The sequence below is a fragment of the Somniosus microcephalus genome, chromosome 6 (assembly GCF_052327205.1).
Source record: "Somniosus microcephalus isolate GS21.2 chromosome 6, FLI_Smic_1.0, whole genome shotgun sequence".
Classification (NCBI taxonomy): domain Eukaryota; kingdom Metazoa; phylum Chordata; class Chondrichthyes; order Squaliformes; family Somniosidae; genus Somniosus; species Somniosus microcephalus.
In genome coordinates, this window is record NC_140992.1 from 196,875,004 (window position 1) to 196,894,986 (window position 19,983).

Genomic DNA, 19,983 nt, shown 5'->3' on the forward strand with positions numbered 1-19,983 from the left:
AAGCTCGGCGGTAATCCTTTTGATTCGGCCTCCTGCCATTGTCAGGATACAGAACATCTCGACGGCGCTCCACTGCGGACACCAACTCCTCCAGAGCCTCAGTGCTGAAGCGCTCTGCTCTCTGTCTCACCTTCTCCATCCTGACCAAGTTTTTTGCGCCAGAGAAGGGCGAGCGCCGATTCTGAGGCCTACAGGGCGTTGAGTGTGGAAGCTGAGGCTGACTGACCCACCCCTTTAAGAGCCAGCCGGCGCCTGGAAGTCTCGTGGTTATCGGTAATTGAGATCACCTGCGCTGTGCCCGTCCGCGCCGATATTGGGTAGCGCCGGAAGTCTTGCGCCTTAGGAGGCCCATGCAACGTCTGAATTCGCGCCACAATCCCCTTTGGGGGGCGATGCAACCCAATATCGCGCCAGGCGGCGATAAGTTTCGTCTGGCTATAAACTTTGCGCAGCGCCAGTTCTAACGCCTCAAGCGGGGCTATACCCAATTTCTAGGCCTATAACTGTCCTCATCACTTTCTACTACCTTGCCAAGTTTGTGAACAACTTGGTAACAATGAAGTCAGTCTAAATGTAAATATTTCCACCTATTTTTCATCCTTGCCAAACTGTCATAAATAACATTAATCTAGCGACCTGTAAAATATCTCTATCCAGTTAGACAAAACACTGATCTACAAGGCAGCTGCAAAAAAAACCTTGTTTCCTGCCTTGCACACAGAAGATTTAGTACACAGTGCACCAATTTGCTTCGATGTGTTCTGTTCCTTGTGATCTAGAGATGGTGTTAGTTTAGCCAGCTGCTGTAAAATGGAGAAAGCCGGGCTAAATTCATCCATAAAATCTACACCATTCATGTACTCAATACGGCCTGCAGTGCAGTTTCCAACCAGCATTAGGATCTTTGTTCTCTTTTATCACCACTTAATTAATTCTGTTTTTAATGGCCTGTAATTTGTGGGCCCCAACAGTTCTCCTCATCAGGCTAGGGAAGTTAGGTGAATTAAAGAAACAAGGGGGGGGAGGGGAAGAGATGGGAAACGATGCAGGAAGAAGGGAAGGAAAAAAGGGGAAAAAAAGGAGCAGGAGAGGACAGAAGTAAAAGAATATTTAAAACACCACCTTCATCCCAAACACAACTGAGGAAAAAGAAATTGAAGCTTAACAAATCACTACAGCCTCTGTTTGCCAAAATAAGTGGGTTGGTGCTGTTGGGACTGGGCTATGGTTCTGGGGCAGTTACTGCATATTATAAACTATATAAACCAATGAGCAGATGAAGCAAAACAGGACATGTCCTTATTTTGAGAGTAACTTCAAGAACAGAACTAATGCACAGTTGGAGGCGTGGTTCTCTGGTGTGGAATCTAAATTAGAGACTGTCGTGAAGGTGATTAATGAAGTTTAAAAAAAAGACTGAATATCAAACTGGATGACTGGTAGAACAATTGCAGGAGCTGTAATCTTTATTTAATAGGACTGTCAGAGGGGCTGAAAAGGGAAGGAACGCTTAGCCTATGTAGCTTCATAATGTTGAGTTCTGCTTAGTGACACCAGGAAAATTCTTTTGGAGATTCAATGGGGCCTGCTTTATCACGCCCATTTTAAAGTCGATGTGAGATCTTTCTATCCACCGAATACAGACTCCCTCCTGAGAGCAGGATTTGAGGAAACACTGGAGAATATGGTAACTTCTCCCAGGCTGTTGGCAGATTTTCAATTTTAAAAATAGAACAGCAAGATAAAGCCAGCAAACCTATAAGAGTAGTATACTGGTGGTTTTGAGAGATTTATGAGAGTTCACATAGAAACATAGAAAACAGAAAAATAGGTGCAGGAGCAGGCTATTTGGCCCTTTGAGCCTGCTCTGCCATTCAGTATGATCATGGCTGATCCTCTATCTCAATACCATATTCCTGCTCTCTCCCCATACCCTTTGATGCCTGTTGTGTCCAGAAATCTATCTATCTCCTTAAATATATTCAGTGACTTGGCCTCCACAGCCTTCTGTGGTAGAGAATTCCACCGGTTCACCACCCTCTGAGTGAAGAAATTTCTCCTCATCTCAGTCCTAAAAGTCCTACCCTGTATCCTGAGACTGTGACCCCTCGTTCTAGACCCCCCAGCCAGGGAAAACATCCTCCCTACATCCAGTCTGTCTAGCCCTGTCCGAATTCTATACGTTTCCACGAGATCCCCTCTCATTCTTCTAAACTCTCGTGAATACAGGCCTAGTCGACCCAATCTCTCCTGATACGACAGTCCTACCATCCCAGGAATCAGTCTGGTGAACCTTCGCTGCAGTCCCTCTATGGCAAGTATATCCTTTCTTAGGTAAGGATACCAAAACTGCACACAGTACTCCAGGCGTGGTCTCACCAAGGCCCTGTATAACTGTAGTAAGACATCCTTGCTCCTGTACTCAAATCCTCTTGCAATGAGTTAACACTTGGTGCTTACTGTAAGGGGACTTGCAATAAAGGGAGAAGTGATGAACGGAATATCCCAAGGATTGCTGTTGGGACCTACGAGACTTTATTAAGAAGGAGTTGGATATATTTCTTAAGGCTAAAGGGATCAAGGGGTATGGGGAGAAAGCAGGGACAGGGTACTGAATTTGGATGATCAGCCATGATCGCATTGAATGGCGGAGCAGGCTCGAGGGGCCAAATGGCCTACTCCTGCTCCTATCTTCTATGTTTCTATGACCACTTATTGTTCCTAAATTACATTAATCACTTGGATTCAGAAGTTCAGCCGAATTGGTCAAATTAAGGATATCAAAATTCTGAGGAGGCGAGTGAGAATCTGAAGAGGCAACTATAAAATGAGGTAGATAAAATGTGATTTGAGTGGAACAATGATGGATAAAGTCTCGTAGGAACAAGTGTGAAGAATTGCAGATAAGAACAAATGGACAATAAGGTTAAAAAGAAAAAAATGACTTTTATTTATGTTGCATCATCTGATGTTAAAAAGTACCACAGGTTTCACAAAATGAAAGACTTTATGAATGATGTTGAAGTAGACAAGGTGAAGTTGAAAGTGAGGGATGAGTATCCTGCCTCAGCTTGCAGAGGCATTATCACTGTCCACCGCGTTTTCAAGGGAGGGTTCCTCTCTCAAATTGCTACGGACTCCCTCCTGAAAGCAGGATTTGAGGAAACACTGGAGAATCTGATAGCCTCTCCCAGGCAATATGCCAAGGATGTGCACAGCATATTGTCATAGAGTCATAGAGTTTTACAGCACAGAATGAGGCCCTTCGGCCCATCGTGTCTGCGCCGCCCATCCATCCCTGTCCAGTCTAATCCCATTTTCCAGCACTTGGTCCATAGCCTTGTATGCAATGGCATTTCAAGTGCTCATCCAAATGCTTCTTGAATGTTGTGAGGGTTCCTGCCTCTACCACCCTTTCAGGCATTGAGTTCCACATTCCAACCACCCTCTGGGTGAAAAAGTTCCTCCTCAAATCCCCTCTAAATCTCCTGCCCCTTACCCTGAATCTATGCCCCCTTGTTATTGACACCCCTACTAAGGGGAAAAGTTCCTCTTTGTCTACCCTATCTATGCCCCTCATCATTTTGTACACCTCAATCAGGTCCCCCCTCAGCCTTCTTTGCTCCAAGGAAAACAACCCCAGCCTGTCCAGCCTCTCTTCATAGCTGAGGCGCTCCATCCCAGGTAACATCCTGGTGAATCTTCTCTGCACCCTCTCCAAAGCAGTCAATTGTATGACTGATTTGACGCTCTGAACATAATGAGCCAGCAAGAACCCTACTAGTGAAGACCCAAGAAACCAGTTTGGAATATCCCACCTATTTGCAGGCACTTGGGAACACGATTTTTCTGAGAGGGTGAAGGAGGTTGAATTGCCCCAGTGTGCAGTGTTTGACCAAAGCTCCTGATACACAGGTGTTTAATGCAAGAGTTGTCCACCGCTTCAATGTACTGGTTCCAGGGATCCCCAGCTTTAGAGTGAAATCCTTTCTTCACTTCTCAAAGTCTGCTATGGCACAGGAACTGGACAAAATTGAGTGACCACTTGTAAATGAGCTAGGATAAAGGTAAGTGCCTTGCAGCAAAGTACCTGGCACATTAGTTAAATGGAGCAGAGAGCAGTCAATAGAACTGATCAGCTGTATAATGCTACCAGACTATAGTACAGAGCAGGCTAGTATGTAGTAGTTAATGTAATCTGGTACTTTGGTAAATCAACAGGTGGGGGGGGGGGGGGGGTGTTACTTGCCTCAACTTTTTGCTAAGATGTGTGGTGTAGTCTGCTTCAAGATATTTCCTTGGCTAAGTGCTAAGCTAAGACCAAACAACTATGACAGACAGTGTCTCAAGTGGAAGATTTACTTGGAGGTAGTTTAGTATTTTTTTGGTATTGGGTATTACTCTCCAGACAGCCATCCATTCCTGCATTTCTACCCATGGCATAGGCAGGTCCACCAAGAGGCTGTATGTTTTTTCCTTTTCCTGGCACAAAGGTATTCATATGCATATCATAAATTTACCCAAATCACCTGGATATTATATAATTATAAGCAGATCCTTGGCATATTGCCTGGGAAAGGTTATCCGATTCTCCAGGCGTTATCATTCTACAGGTCTGTCTGCTGGGTTGCGTTGATATTTTCATGTGCATACTCAAGTTCTGGGAAAACTGCTGTCAGGGTAGACTGTATTCATATGGGTATGTGGAGGATCCATACTGTTGGAAAAAATAAAGACCACCTTTCTCTAGGAATGTTTGCCAAAAAGTGTGTAACTAAAGCTTTGAATGAATTTGATTCTTAAGCAAATACTGTAATTAGAAATTTTGTTATGTTCAGTTCCTTTCACTTTTATGTCTCTACGGTTCAATTTATCCTTATCTCTGTCTCTTCCTTTGTGACCATCGGAATCTCTCATCTGAGAGATGGTAGTCGAACTGCCTGCTTTGTGCCTCTGCAGTGTCACTTTTTATCCAGTGGCTGAGGTTGGTTCTGCACCTGATAAGTCTATTTATTTTCAGATTATATGGAGAAGCACCTGGCCTTCCCCCATAACATAATTGCTCGGGAACACCGTGTGAGAAAACAAACTCACATTCTACCAGACTGTGGTATAATAAGTTGGAGCACCCATGCACAGTCACTTGTGGTGTTGTTTAGTTATTTTCTGAATAATTTCTGAGATTTAATCTTTTAAAATTAACTTTAAATCTTGCACTACGAGTAGATGTTTTGTAGGTTGGTCAAACATTAGTATGTGCCAATATTTGCTGTTCTTTTGGAAATAGCTTTACAGCCTGGAGTTAAACTAATGAGGGATTAGAGATATGAGAAGCGGATGCCGGATTTGGGTTCAAGTTCCTGCTGGTGTGTTTGTTAACTAGATGAAAAATATTTTAGGCTGGGGCTGGTCCAAGAGTTGGTATGAACCTTCTAATGAAATTCTATTTATTTTCACTGCAGGGCATTGTAACTGGGGAGAGGTTTTTCAGGTGTGGATTCAAGCAAAAGATTATACATAATTCACAAGTTAGGCATAATTGATGTAATGGCCCGGAATTCGCCGTCCTGATGATGGCGAACTGGCAGCGTTTGCCGTCATTTCGCCTTTGAAACTGACCGCAACTTCATGATTTAGCACATGCGCAGTGTAATGCGGAAATCCTGAAGTTGTGATCTGCCATTCACTGCTCCTCCACAGGCTGCGCTGTGCCCCCGCGTGCTCCCCCCACAGAGCCAGCAATCAGTGTAATCTGCCAGATCCTGGAAACTACCAAACTTCGGCTCTTCCGCAGTAGTTACGCTGTTAAATACCCCATTAAAAGTTAGACTGGAAGGGATTAGGTGTAACTGGGGTTTTAACAGCGTATTGACTGCAAAACAAAGGTTATGGCCCTGAAAAACAAATTTTCGTTTTGTGCAGTGTCAAATTTATCCATTTTAATAATTAAAATTTTTAAGAAACTTAAAAATGTTCATCTTTATTTTAGGTTTGCCTTTTCCCCATGTGAGAGCCCCAATCTTTGTTTTGCTCACTCTAGCATTTATAAAAAGTTAGAATTTTAGGAGCTTACCTATTTCCTGATTCCCTGTCTGTAAGAATTCTGCATTTTGATTGGCTTCTTAGACAGCTTGTTGGCATCACCGCAGCTCTTCGCTGGGAATCCCCATTAACTTCCGTTTATTTGAATTACGCATTGGAAAACCCGAACTTCTTGACACAAGATATTGCGAGATCTTTGTGCAAAGCTTACTTCGGTGCCAGGGCAACCAGCTTTGCTTTGCCGCTGACCACAAATTCCGGGCCATTATTCCCATACTAAAATGGTTGCTTACGTCTAAAATCCCTTTAAGTAAGATTAATCTTTTCAGATCTTATGGTCTAAGATGTGCTTTGTTCCTATCTAGTGATTCTTGACCCAGACATGAAATAAAATAGCACCTCATTAGTGCAATCTACTGTAGACCATGAACTCTGACCTAGTATCATTTAGAGAAACTTCAATCAATCTTCAGCTACCCCACTCTTGGTTGCTGGTCTTCTGGAGTGAACATTAAGATTAATACAATTTTATACAGTTAGCTGACCTTGGACAATTGGTTGCATTGCCTTGTTCAAATTCACTGAAGTTTTGCAGTCTTTCAAATTGCAATGTTTTTGATCCGTTTGATAAAACATCCACCAGTTTTTAAGCGAAAAAGCAGCTCCTGTGGCAAGTGAGGTGGAAATTTGTCTTGGTAGTGAGGAAAATGGTTATCTTATCTTTAAGTTGGAATTTCTCAGCTAAATATTTGCAGTTTGTACAAAATTCCTGCTCATTTAATCAGCTGAATTCCCCTGTGAGTTTGTTTTGATGAAAACTTCTTTCTGTTTCTTTTGCCAGCACCGTGCAGCACCGTGAGATGGTGAATCCAGCCAGTATGAAACAAGCATTGATAGCCTCTGCACGCAGACTGCCTGGGGTCAACATGTTTGAACAGGGTCATGGCAAACTGGATCTGCTGAAAGCATACCAAATTCTTAAAATCTACAAGCCTCAAGCCAGGTGAGTGCTGAAGTGAAGATAATTTACTTTTTTTTCTTTAGTTTCCTCACTTCTTGTGTTGAAGGTAGTGATTCTTGCTAGGGAATGGTTTTGAGTGCTAGCAGCCCTATCTTGAATACCTTGCCCATTCCTCATGTGAGTGTTGTGGGTTAACTTGACCTTAATGGCTGAGCCTGATCTAGTCATATGCGTACTGTTGACACCCAACTCTGCCTTTCCACCAAGCCCTTGACTGCCTATGTGCTGTCGGATTGCTTGTCCGACATCAAGGCTTGGACGAGTCATAACATTGCCTTAAGCTCCTGCCACAAACTCTGTACTGTTGTCACTGATGCCATCCATCTCCACAGTCTCACTGCCTTAGGCCAAACCACACCATTGCATCCTTGGCATCCTATTTCACACTGAGCTGAGCTTTAAACCTTTAATCCATAGCTGACACCCACCTCTGCACCTGTGTCCGTCCCTCTACTACTGAAATCCTTATCCATGCCTTTGTCCCCTCTGGGTTCAACAAGTAATACTGTACTTTGCTTGCTGGCTTCCCATCCTTCACCCTTCATAAATTCCAACTTGTTTAAAATTTTGCTGCATGTATCCTGTTCCACACTAAGACCTGCTTTCCCCATTACCCTTATCCTTGCACAATGGGTTGTGCCATTTGAGGAGCTCTGGATACTTCATAAAGAGCAATTTCATTTTTCATGTCACATGTATGATATACCTATCAATTCAGTTCATGAAAAGCGACGAGTTAAGTTAGTAACTATAGGTTTTTATTGGCTAAATAACAGAGCCCACCCTCGTGGGTGATCGGATCCAACAAGGAGGAATACCAGCCAGCCGACCACCTTTATACCTGGGCAAGCAGGCGGAGCCATGGGCGGAGTCAGCTGTGGTCAGCCCAGGTATAACAGCGTGACAAGAGGTGACCTTGTGTAGTGATACAACAGTGTAAACAGTGATAACCATAGCGTAACGATATAAACAGTGATAACCATAGTGTAACGATAGTGAACGATAAAAGTGGTTTACCACATTCACCCCTTGTTTAAATTTGAGTCCGGCGGGGTGAAGTGTACTACCAGTTCGGGTATGGCAGTCTGTCCGGAGGCCTCGTAAGCCTTTCTGATCGGCGCAGCAGCGGCGGCGGTGTTGCAGTATCCGATGTTAATGCTGGTGTCTGCGTGGTCGGCGAAGGCTCGTGGGGTTCCGGCATGCCGTCTACCTGGGCTGGATTTGGGGGGGTGGTGGGGGGTAACGGTGGTGTCTCAGGGGTGCCCGAGGGTGCGAGGTCTCGTAAGGAGACTGTGTCCTCCCGCCCGTCTGGGTATGCCACATAGGCGTACTGGGGGTTGGCGTGCAGGAGGTCCGTTTTATGGGCCCTCACGTGCTTTCGCAGCAAGATGGGCCCCGGAGAAGTCAGCCATGTTGGTAGCGAGGTTCCCGTAGTCGACTTCCTGGGGAAAACAAACATTCGTTCATGGGGGGTGGCGTTAATGGCAGTGCAAAGCAGTGACCGGATGGAATGCAGCGCTGCCGGGAGGACTTCCTGCCAGCGAGAGGTTGGGAGGCCCTTAGACTTTAAGGCTAAGAGAACGGCCTTCCAGACAGTCGCGTTCTCTCTTTCCACCTGGCCGTTCCCTCGGGGGTTGTAGCTGGTGGTCCTGCTTGCAGCAATACCTCTCGCTAGTAGGAACTGGCGAAGTTCCTCGCTCATGAAGGATGAGCCCCGGTCGCTATGTATATAGTTCGGGAACCCGAACAAGGCGAAGAGGTCGTTAAGGCATTTTGATGACCGTGGTACTGGTCATGTCTGGGCAGGGGAAGGCAAAGGGGAAACGGGAGTACTCATCAATAATGTTGAGGAAGTACACATTACGGTCAGAGGACGGGAGGGGCCCCTTAAAATCGATGCTCAAGTGCTCGAAGGGGCGGGTGGCCTTGATCAGGCTTGCTCTGTCCGGCCTAAAGAAATGCGGTTTGCATTCGGCACAGGTTTGGCAGTTCCTGGTCATGGTCCTGACCTCCTCGATGGAGTAGGGCAGGTTGCGGGCCTTAATGAAGTGGTAAAGTCTGGTGACCCCGGGGTGGCAGAGGTCGTTGTGGAGGGTCTGCAGTCTATCAATTTGCGCATTGGCGCATGTACTTCGTGATAGAACATCTGGGGGTTCGTTCAGTTTACCAGGCCGGTACAAGATATCATAATCGTAGGTGGAGAGCTCGATTCTCCACCTCAAGATCTTGTCGTTCTTGATTTTGCTCCTCAGCTTGTTATTAAACATAAAAGCGACCGAACGCTGGTCGGTGAGGAGGGTAAATCGTTTGCCTGCCAGGTAATGCCTCCAGCGTCGTACTGCCTCCACGATTGCCTGGGCCTCCTTCTCGACCGAAGAGTGTCGGATCTCAGGGCCCTGGAGGGTCGCGGCCGCAGATGGTGACGTTATCTAGATAAGGGAACGTGGCATGCAGCCCGTTCTGGTCAACCATCCGGTCCATCTCCCTTTGGAAGACCGAAACCCCGTTGGTGACGCCGAAGGGAACCCTAAGGAAGTGGTAGAGGCGGCCATTCGCCTCGAAGGCGGTATACTGGCGGTCCTCAGGGCGGATAGGGAGTTGGTGATAGGCCGACTTAAGGTCAATGGTAGAGAATACCCGGTACTGTGCAATCTGATTGACCATATCAGATATGCGGGGAAGGGGGTATACGTCCAGCTGGGTGTACCGGTTTATGGTTTGGCTGTAGTCGATGACCAGGCGGTTTTTATTGCCGGTCTTAACGACTACGACCTGGGCACGCCAGGGGCTGGTGCTCCCCTCGATGATGCCCTCCTTCAGGAGACGCTGCACCTCAGAGCTAATAAAAGCTCTGTCCCCGGCGCTGTACCGCCTGCTCTTGGTAGCGACGGGTTTACAGTCGCGGGTGAGGTTAGCGAACAGGGAGGGGGGGGCGGGACCTTGAGGGTGGATAGGCCGCAGGTGGTACGCGGTGGGCGGTTTGAAAGCTGCTGGTTGTAGACTGAGAGTGGGGGGAGGGGTCCACCGTATGCCAAAGTGACACTTTGGAGGTGGCATTGGAAATCCAGCCCTAGTAGGACGGCAGTGCAGAGCTGGGGCAAGACGAGAAGTTTAAAATTTTTATACTCCGTGCCCCTAACCGACAGGGTCACAACACAGTAGCCGCTGATGTCTGTAGAATGGGACCTCGACGCCATCGAGATCCGGTTGCGCGTTGGCCGGACAGTGAGGGAGTAGTGGCTCACCGTGTCTGGATGGATGAAACTCTCCGTGCTTCTGCTGTCGAACAGGCAGGTCGTGGCGTGGCCGTTTACTTTGATGTCCATCATGGACTTGGACAGGTGATGCGGGCGAGCTTGGTCAAGTGTGACGGAGGCTAGTGTATGGCTGAGCGAGCTGCTGTAGTCTGCGGGTGAGGCGGTGGTCGGGTCTGGAGACAAGGTGGCGGTCGAGTGTGGTGAACAAAATGGCGGCGCCCACGACGTTGAATAAGATGGCGGAGAAGATGGCCGCCCCAACAACTCACATGAGGCACTGCCGGCGTCGGTGGCCTTGATCAAAGATGGCCGCCCCCACGACTCTCAAGGGGATACTGGCATCTGTGGCCTTGATGAAAGATGGCCGCCCGCACAACTCGCATGAGGCACTGCTGGCGTCTGTGGCTTTCCCCCTGCAGGCCTTCGCGAAGTGGCCTTTCTTGTGGCAGTCGGAGCAGGTCGCGTTTCTTGCAGGGCAGCGCGCCCTCGGGTGTTTCGCCTGGCCACAGAAGAAGCAGCCGGCGGCCCGATCGCAGGGCTCCGATGTCGCAGCCGGTACCGGGGGTGGCGGTCCCGATCGGTTCCGGGACACCGACGCTGTGGTAGGTCCCAGAGGCGGCGGTGCGAGGGGTATTGCGGCCGGGGTCGGGCCCGAGTCCCAGGGTCGCGCAGCACAGTACCTGGAGTACGCCTCGAGGTCCCGATGGGCCACTTCCAAGGAGCGAGCGAGGGTAGCAGCTGTTTTCAGGTCGAGGTCCTTTGATTCCAGCAGTCTTTGCCGTGAGTAGTCTGACCGAAGGCCTTTCACGAAGGTATCTTGGATGTTTCCATCTGTATGTTCTGCAGCTGTTACGGCTTTAAAGTCACAGTCCCTGCCGAGTATTTGCAGCGCCCGTAAGAAATCATCAACCGACTCTCCTGGCTGTTGCGAGCGGGATCTTAGGAGATGCCTGGCGTACATTGAGTTTACAGGGCTCCGATACTGTTCTTTTAGCAGGTTGAGGGCGTCCTCGTATGTGGCAATGTCCCGGATGAGTGCAAATACTTTAGGGCTCACCTGAGCGGTCAGAACTCTTAGTTTGGATGCCGGAGGCACGCCGGATTCTCCCAGGTAGGCTTCGAAGCAGCTCAGCCAGTGTTCGAAGTCGAGGGCTGAATTCGCAGCCTGTGGGTTTAGATCCAGGTACGGCGGCCGGAGGGCTCGTAGCCAGGCCGGCTGCTGGGGCTGTTGTAGATGGCCGTTTGGCTGAGGCTGTACGTCTGACTGGTCGTTTGGCTGCTCCATTGTAGACATTTCAAAATTTAGCCAATAAAATTGATATACCTATCAATTCAGTTCATGAAAAGCGACGAGTTAAGTTAGTAACTATAGGTTTTTATTGGCTAAATAACAGAGCCCACCCTCGTGGGTGATCGGATCCAACAAGGAGGAATACCAGCCAGTCGACCACCTTTATACCTGGGCAAGCAGGCGGAGCCATGGGCGGAGTCAGCTGTGGTCAGCCCAGGTATAACAGCGTGACAAGAGGTGACCTTGTGTAGTGATACACTATGGTTATCACTGTTTACACTGTTGTAATGATATAAACAGTGATAACCATAGTGTAACGATATAAACAGTGATAACCATAGTGTAGCGATAGTGAACGATAAAAGTGGTTTACCACAATGTATAAATAGAGGTTTCAAAGACTATCTGTTACAATGAAAATTAAATTCAGTGCCTCCCCCTGTACGCTCCTCTGAATGCAAGAGCGTGGGCTTGTGGTTAAAGCTTCAGCTTTCTGGAGTGCTAGGTAAGAGGCCAGAAAGTCCCAGGTTTGATTCCCTGTCTGTGCTGATCTCTGCTGCGGAGCAATTGAGTTTTAGTTTTGGCTTCAGTGCTCCAATGTGCTTGCTGCTATTTTTTAGTAACCCCAGCAGGTAACTGGGATAACACGTGGAACTTTGTGTGAAGAGGCTCACTACATCTCCCAGAGTTCAATGAAGCTCTTTATTGCCTGTCTGAAGTAATCCATTAAAAAAAAACCAGCAGTTTTGGGTAAGGTTTCAGGAAGTGTGTGAAATAAGTTGGTGATTGTTTGATTCTGGCTTTTTGTATGAAGTCATTCCAATTTGTCAGCCTCTTCTGAATGTGTTGTCCACTTGTGTTTTGTTTGGTTCCACTGGTGCTGGCTGATTACCCTCCAGTATCTCCTCCCTATGGCTATTACTCATGTGCGCATTGATAATACCAGCAGGCAATTTCATTACAGGGGCTATCACAAGTGAACTGGATCCTGTGGCGGAGGCTCATAGTGCCATTACTACTTCCTTTACTGAGATCAGCTCAGTTTGGGGATTGAATTGTGGATCGACTGTATCTGTGTGGCTCAGCTAATCACTGAATAAGTTTACAAGCCATGAGTGGAGCCAAGCCTGAAATTGTTGATTACACATGAATATTAAATCTTGTGCACATATACCAGTGTAGTTTAGTAAAGAAATAATTTTTGAATGCATTTGTAACATAGGAGACTTGGAAATTTCTCATAGCTGGCACCCTGCATGGAAGACCTCCTGAATCCAGAGTTTCTTGACACCTAAAGGAGAATGTGAGAATTCTTTACAGTTGGAGGCCTACGGTCAGGGTCACCGAAGGTCTTCTGGACAGGCAGGTAGAGAGCAGATAATTGAACAAATGTGAAATCTCTGGGGAGCCTAACTTTATTGAAACTGTGCAAGTTTATTTAATTAAATCCCTCTTTAAAATACACATTTTTAGGTAACGTTTCCTGATGCTGCATAATTTGGGAAGTTAAACATAATGCTTCAACACGATTCATCATTCTTTGAGTTTCTAATCTTTTGCTGTCCCAGCTGGAAGCTGAGGTCAGCAGCTTTTTCCACAGACAGAAGGAAAGATAACTGTTAAGAGGAATGCCTGTCATATATAAATTCACGTGTCCAGTTGAAGAATGGCAATGAGAATTGGGAGTAGGTGACCGGCTTTGGCTAATGTAATGCAGACAGATCAAGAGAGTAAGAAAAATAATGTTTTTATAAAACGAGCAGGAAGATATAGTAGCTTGGCTCTTGGTGTGCACAGCATTATTGGGGTGCCTTTTATATAATGGATTGCAGTAAGAAAGCTATTTACTTTGAATTGTGAACACATAGGCCCCGATTTTCGGCTTGTGTGGGGAATGGTTGGATTTCCCCGAATGTGGGGTTTCTGACACCCATAAAAAAGTGTCAGCCAGCTCCACGCAATTTTCCCTCAAGTGGCCAATTAATTCCCAGCATGTGGGAAGCCTTGCTAATTGTCCAATTCGAGTCAGAAATCCCCACACTATGATGTCATCATTCGTGGTGCTTGCAAAGTGTCCAGCAAGCTTCTCCACCTCTGCAGGCTTCTCAATCACTCTTGCACAATGGCAGAGGAGCCTGCACCAGCTGCTGCCAGCGGCAGAGGCCGAGCTGCCTTCAAATTCGACGAGGCTTCACTGCAGGCATTATTGGATGGGGTTAGGGCCCACAGGGAGGTCTTCTTCCCTAGGTCAGGGAGGAAGAGGCCTCCCACCGAGACCAATGCTGCATGGATGCACGTATCAGCAGATGCCAACTCGCTGGGAGTCACCAGAAGAATCTTGGCATTGCATCTCTAACTCCTTCCTTTACTCCCCCACAGTACCATCCAGAGCCCCCGTCCTCACTGGAGGAGGAAGAGGCTGTGCAGCCAGACTCCTCAGAGGAAGCTCCAACCTCTGAGGGCGCAGCATCAGCAGAAGTAAGCGCACCCAGCACCAGCGCAGACACTCACACCTCGGGGGGACTTTCGGGACATAGAGTAGTGTTGTCACCTGGTGTTTCACATCTCACAAGTGAGCCTCAGCAGATTCTGGAGACAGGGACAGCAGTGGAGAGTCCTCGTCAGAGGGCGCAGGACTCTGCCAGCTCAGCTCAGCTGTGCTGCATGACGACCCTCTGCCTCTGGGTCCATCCGCAAGAGAAGAGGTGATGGATCTCCATGCACAGATGCAGGAGTCTCTGGCAGGTTTTGTCTCCAGGGTCGCTGCGAGTGTGGAGCGAATGGAAGAGTCCATAGCGACCATGAGCAGAGCCTTTGTGGAGTCATTGGTGCATGAATGCAGCACCATGGAAAGGTTGGCAACCTCCATGGAGGGGATAACTCGCCAGCATACGGAAAACATGGTGAGTGCTCATAAGAGAATGACATCTCTTGAGGAGCGTTGGCCATCTGTTGAACAGAGAAACCAGATCTTCATGGAAGTCCTTCTGAGTAGGACTGCCAGTGCAGAAACGGGTCCCACTGGCCCCCTAAAGCGCAGCAAGGTGCTCTCAAGCCACTTCCAAGCGCTGGCCCCTTCTGGCTTGTGCAGCTTCAGGTGAGTGAGCAGCAGCCTGGTGCTCCTGGTAATCATCCTGCTGTTCCTGGTTCTGCTGCTGCCGCCTCTGCTGTTGGAGATCCTCTAATGCCAGGAAGGGAAGGTGTCAAAGGCCTCCCATGCTTCTAGCAGCTGCCTCGGTTGAGGAGGTCCTGAGTTAGGGTGCTGAGAGGGGCTTCCCAGGAGCTCACACTGAAGAAGTGTGTGAGGCGCCAACTTTCTGCAGCTGCTCCTAAGGCTTCAAATAGTTCCCCCAAGCCTTGATCAACAAGGTCCTGCAGCCTGCAAATGCTGCCTCTTTAAATCTCTTCAGCCCTCAGCGACCTGCTGTTGCAAGCAAGCAAGCCAGCTGTTTTCTCGCCAGCTCTCATCGGCGGGGTTCCCCGCAGGCGGGTTTCAGGTGGGGAAAGCCCCAAAGTCGCAACGGCACGGGAAAATCGCCCTTAACAAGGTGATCATTGGTGATTAGTGCTCCGACGAGCAGTCCCGCCAGCGGCGGGCGGGACTGAAGCGGGGCGCGTGGAAACGGTGGTCCGAAAGTCGGACGGGGCGGGGAATCAGGTGGGGGGGTGGTCCCGACCCGCTTTTTCCGCGATTTTCAGACCACGGCCGCATGAAAAGCCGCCCGACAGCTGCCTGAAAATCGGGGCCTATATACAATATTCATAAACCTTGAGCATGGTTGGAGATTAGAAGCAAACTTTTTTTTCCCTCACTGAACAGTGGGTTCCAGAGAAAGCAGCTGAATCACAAGATAGTTATGGGTCAAGAAGGACATTTGGCTCATCTTGGTTCATCCATACAGAAAGATCCTAAAGCCCTTTCTGCATCCAATTGATTTTTAAAAGATTCTAGAGTTTTGAATCATTATATTTCTTAGAAGTTTATTCCATAACTTTGATCATTGAGTGAAGAAGAATTTCCTAACATCACTCCTTAATTTACCTTTTACTAATTTGAATCAGTGTCTCCTTGTTCTACTCTCGCAAATAATTTAACATAATTTTCCAGATTTATCTTTTACATTCCTATAACTATCTCGTACACCTCTAAAATCCTATCTCAGACACCTTCTTTCCAGGATGAAAAGCCCAAGTTTCTCCGTTCCTCCTAACTCAATCCTTTGACACCTAGGGATCGGCCTTGTGACTGCCTCCAGTGCTTAAACGTCTCCCTCACATCTTGGCAACCAAAACTGGATAGAGTACTCGAGGTTCTGTCAAACCAGGGCTCTATAGAGACTTGAACTACATAACCAAAACAGTAGGAATACAACATTCTGTTGTCCTTGATTGCTGCTCTGCATTGTTTGGATGTGCTGAGACCCCTAGGCCTCTTTTAGTGTCTGGATCATTCATGGATTACCTGCATCGCTTATTTTTCTTTTCTATGTGCAGTACTTTACATTTGTTAGCATTAAATTTTATCCACCATTGCCATTGCTCTGCCCACTTAAATATTTTATTCAACTAATTCTGTAATTACTGTGCTGCCTTTTCCAATTCCATTATTGACACCTTGAAAAGGTAAATTGTCAGTATCTGTTTAAGAAGGGAGCAGAGGTTTATAGAAATATTAATACTTCTTGCTTTTTTTTTGCAAAGAGATATGGAAAGGGGATTAGTGGCCTGTAAAGCAGGGGTGATCAGGAAGTCCATGATGGAATAATCATATGTGACCTCTGGGTGGAGCATGCTTGATGAGTCAATGATATTTTCTCAATCCAGACTTCTGTATGTAATGGAGGAGGATCACCTCCTGAAGAGTGCAAACTTCTTAAAAGGATCAGTGATTCCACCCGCGCCCCCCCCCCCCCCCCCCCCCAAAACTGGTTCCTGTAGGTTGTTCCAGTTACTGTCAGTGTGTCTGCTGTGTGTTGATCATGTGAAGTTGAAGGATAAGCTTGATTAATAATATCGGCATTACACCACATAACTGACAATGCAGTATATAATATAGTGCAAGCTTTCAGTTGTCTAGGTTGTGCCTTTTGGAATGCTTTCTCTAAACTAAGGGGTAGATTTTCCCGAACCTGTCGAGAAGAAGGTGGGACTTCCCCTTTCGGGTTTTTGACCCGCCTACATCGATGTCCGGCCAATCCGCGCGATTTTCCCTTGATTGACCTTGTTGAGCCCGCCCAGCAGGCTCAGCAGGCCAATTAAGGGCCACCCGGCAACAGGTGACGTCACAGACTGCAATTTCATCTGTCGAGTTCTTGACAGATGAAATATCAGTGTTTCACAGCAGTTTGAAGCTGTGAAACACTGACAGTCTGAGTTCTGACATGAGTTCTTCTGCACAGACTCAGTTAGAACTCTTACCGGCACTCAAAGTTGAAGGCTGTCACTTTTGACAGATCGCAGCCGTTCAGCTTTAAGTGCCGGCTGAGTGATGGGCTCCCAATGGCTACAGGAGGAAAGGCTGTTAAGGTAAGTACAGGTAAGTAAAAGTTCTTTACACACTTTAGACACACCAAACACACACTTATGCACCCATCACTCACCTGAGCGCCGACATCGCGACCCCTCCAACTCCTTCAACCCGACGGCCCACCTGCTCTAACCTGGCGTGGTTTGGAGCCGTCGGGAAACCCACACGAAACCCCTCAAAATAGGGATTAGGCTAAAAACTGCAGTTAATTGGCACAATCCCTTCCTGCCTGGTTTCGGCGGGTCCCAGTGCGGGGCGGGTACCCACCGCCCCTAAAACTTGCGTGGGGCGGGATGGTGTCGGGACCCCCAAATTCGGGATCCCCCCCAACACGCCTGAAACCCCGCCTGACGGCTCCAGGAAAATCTAGCCCTAAATGTTTTTGTCTTGCTACTTCCCTCCCTGCCTTCAAAAGCCTCCTGAATATTTATCTATTCGGCCACACATTGTCAACGCTCCTAATTCTTCTTCCACCACTAGGTCTGTTCTCCTATATGATGCACCTTCGAATTATATTAAAGGTATTGTACAAATGCAAGTCATTGTTGCTTACTGAGCAATTGGTCGAAAGAGCAGACATCAGTGGCACGAGTGTACTGAGCGGGTACCAATCTCTTTTGAAATGCCAGTATCTTTAGGAGGGCTGCAAAGAGCTATTTATTTGATATGCAAATGTCTGTGGATCCTAACTAAACACCAAACTTATTTGTTAGTTGGCAGAACCTGGTTACATCCAGCTGCACTATTGTCTCGTGGATGTGACTCTACATTATATTCTGTAATTGCCAACTTTCTTTCCTTTCAGCTTGAGTCCGAGCTACATTGATCTAACTGAGTGCCCTTACATGTGGCCCTACTGCTCCCAGCCCATCTATTGTGGAGGAATGCCAACTATCGTCAATGTAACAATCTTAAATGGCATGGGGGTCACTGGTCGGATTATTGACAAGGTAAGCATTGTTAAGTGATGGTGATAATGACGTGAAATTTGCAAAATGGCTGAAATGTCTTTTTTTTTCCTGTTGACGGGCATTACTGATGTGTCTGATACTGGTGCTCACTTCCTCCGTAAATACTGTACAGAATGTATTGGCATTTATTGCTGTGCAAAACCCGTACAACAGCAATGTGAATATTATTCATATTTTTGACTGAGCAGTACATTATTCATGTAGCCACATTCCTTTTTATTTAGTAAAATAAAACTGAGTGGTACACAGAATAAGAAAAGTTCGGGGTGAGGTGGTATGATGCTTTAGTGCATCTCAGTACTACCACTCTATGCCATGGAGTAGTTGGATGTTTTTTGACTATTACCCCTCCCCCAACAAAGTTTCAGATCAGAGTCATATTGCTCTGCAGAGGAATCAGTTAGAGGTGCTGCTCTTCTCCAGTGAGGGAGAGTCGCTGCAGGCTACACTTGCATACCTCCTAACAGCTGGTTTCCGAGTAGATTTAACACAGGTCTGAGAGCAGGTTAGTTGACTCCTTAGCCATGGGAAGTGCATAGTGTGAGGAGGCAACTGCCTTAAAAAAGACCAAATGTATAATCTTGTAATGTAGAATGGAATACAATATCCGAATACTTCAGAGGTGAAATTACCTCTTAACCCAGTACATTCACATTATACTTTCTGACATAAGAACCTGATTCATTTATCCTCTGAGGTAACTGAGAATAGAAGGTAGGGTAGTAAATGGCCCACATTAAGTTTCCAACTTTATTACACTAATCGTAGAGCTCTTCCCTCATTTCTCTTTCTTTCCCCTCATTCCATAGACTCAAATATTGCAAAGCAGAGATGTCTAGTTTCTAGATTTTCTGATCTAACGATAGATGTTTTAAATAACAAGAGTAATTAAAATAAGTGAAGGACAGAAAACAAAATTACCTTGCTTGAGGGGGAGAATGTGAAATCCTGGTGCTTGCTTCAAAAAATGTCAAGATAAATACAGAAGACATTCGGCCCAATTTAGTTTATCCATCTGAAAAAACTTAGTCCCCCTAATCACAGCATCCTGCTGTCTGTTAAATTCCTCTTTTTCCCTCCACCACGCTACCTGACAGTCCATTTTTGCTCTACATGATTGACTTCCTGACATCAGTCCCAAATTTACTTTACAGCAGCTTGAAACTGTGCTCCTTTTTCCTACTGTGATAGTTTATTTGGAAATGGTGTCTCTTTCATACAATGTCGCTGTCATTACATAACGTCCTCTCCGCCTCTCTAAGGCTGAAGAGCTCAGGTTTCTTGAATCTCCCCTCCATAACTCAATACTCCAACACCCTGAATCAGTATTGTGGCTCTTCTCTACACCAATTCCAGGACTTAAATGTGTCTCTTGTGTCTCGTTGACCAAAGGTAGACAGACTAAAGGGGGCCGATTTTGCTAATGGGGGCGCGTTGGAGGCGGATCTGCTGCTTGTCGGGTTGTTGTCATGCCTCCATTGACTTGTGGCCAATCTACACTATTTTCCCTTGATTGACCTTGTTAAGCCCGCCCAGCGGGCTTAGCAGGCCAATTAAGGGGAAGCCGGTTACAGAGAACGTCAGCGTATGACGTTTCATCTGTCAGAAATGTTTGACAGATGAATTGTCATCGTTTGACAGCTCTGTGCAGCTGCGAAACACCGACATTCTATGTTGTTTGATGAGTCCTTGGGCGTGATCTTGCCAGCCCTGGGGAGGAGGGTACGGAGGCGGGACTGCTGGGAAAATGGCAGAATCTGGGGTCGGATGCCCAACCCGCCCCCAACCCACCTCCATGTCATCTTCCCATGAGGCGGGTAGCCATCCAGCGCCGGGTCCCATCTCCTTGGAGGTGGAAAGGGATTAAAACCTAT

At 47.1% G+C, this 19,983-nt stretch overlaps 1 protein-coding gene across 2 annotated transcripts in view; it reads left to right on the forward strand.

Annotated features, from left to right (window-relative positions):
* Window positions 1-19,983, forward strand: part of mbtps1 (membrane-bound transcription factor peptidase, site 1) — a 188,768-nt gene that overhangs the window by 137,760 nt on the left and 31,025 nt on the right. For both annotated transcript variants that reach the window (XM_085991177.1, XM_085991178.1), the window contains exons 11-12: window positions 6,884-7,045; window positions 17,944-18,088. In XM_085991177.1, the coding sequence (XP_085847303.1) occupies window positions 6,884-7,045; window positions 17,944-18,088 (307 nt within the window). The remainder of the gene's footprint in view (window positions 1-6,883; window positions 7,046-17,943; window positions 18,089-19,983) is intronic.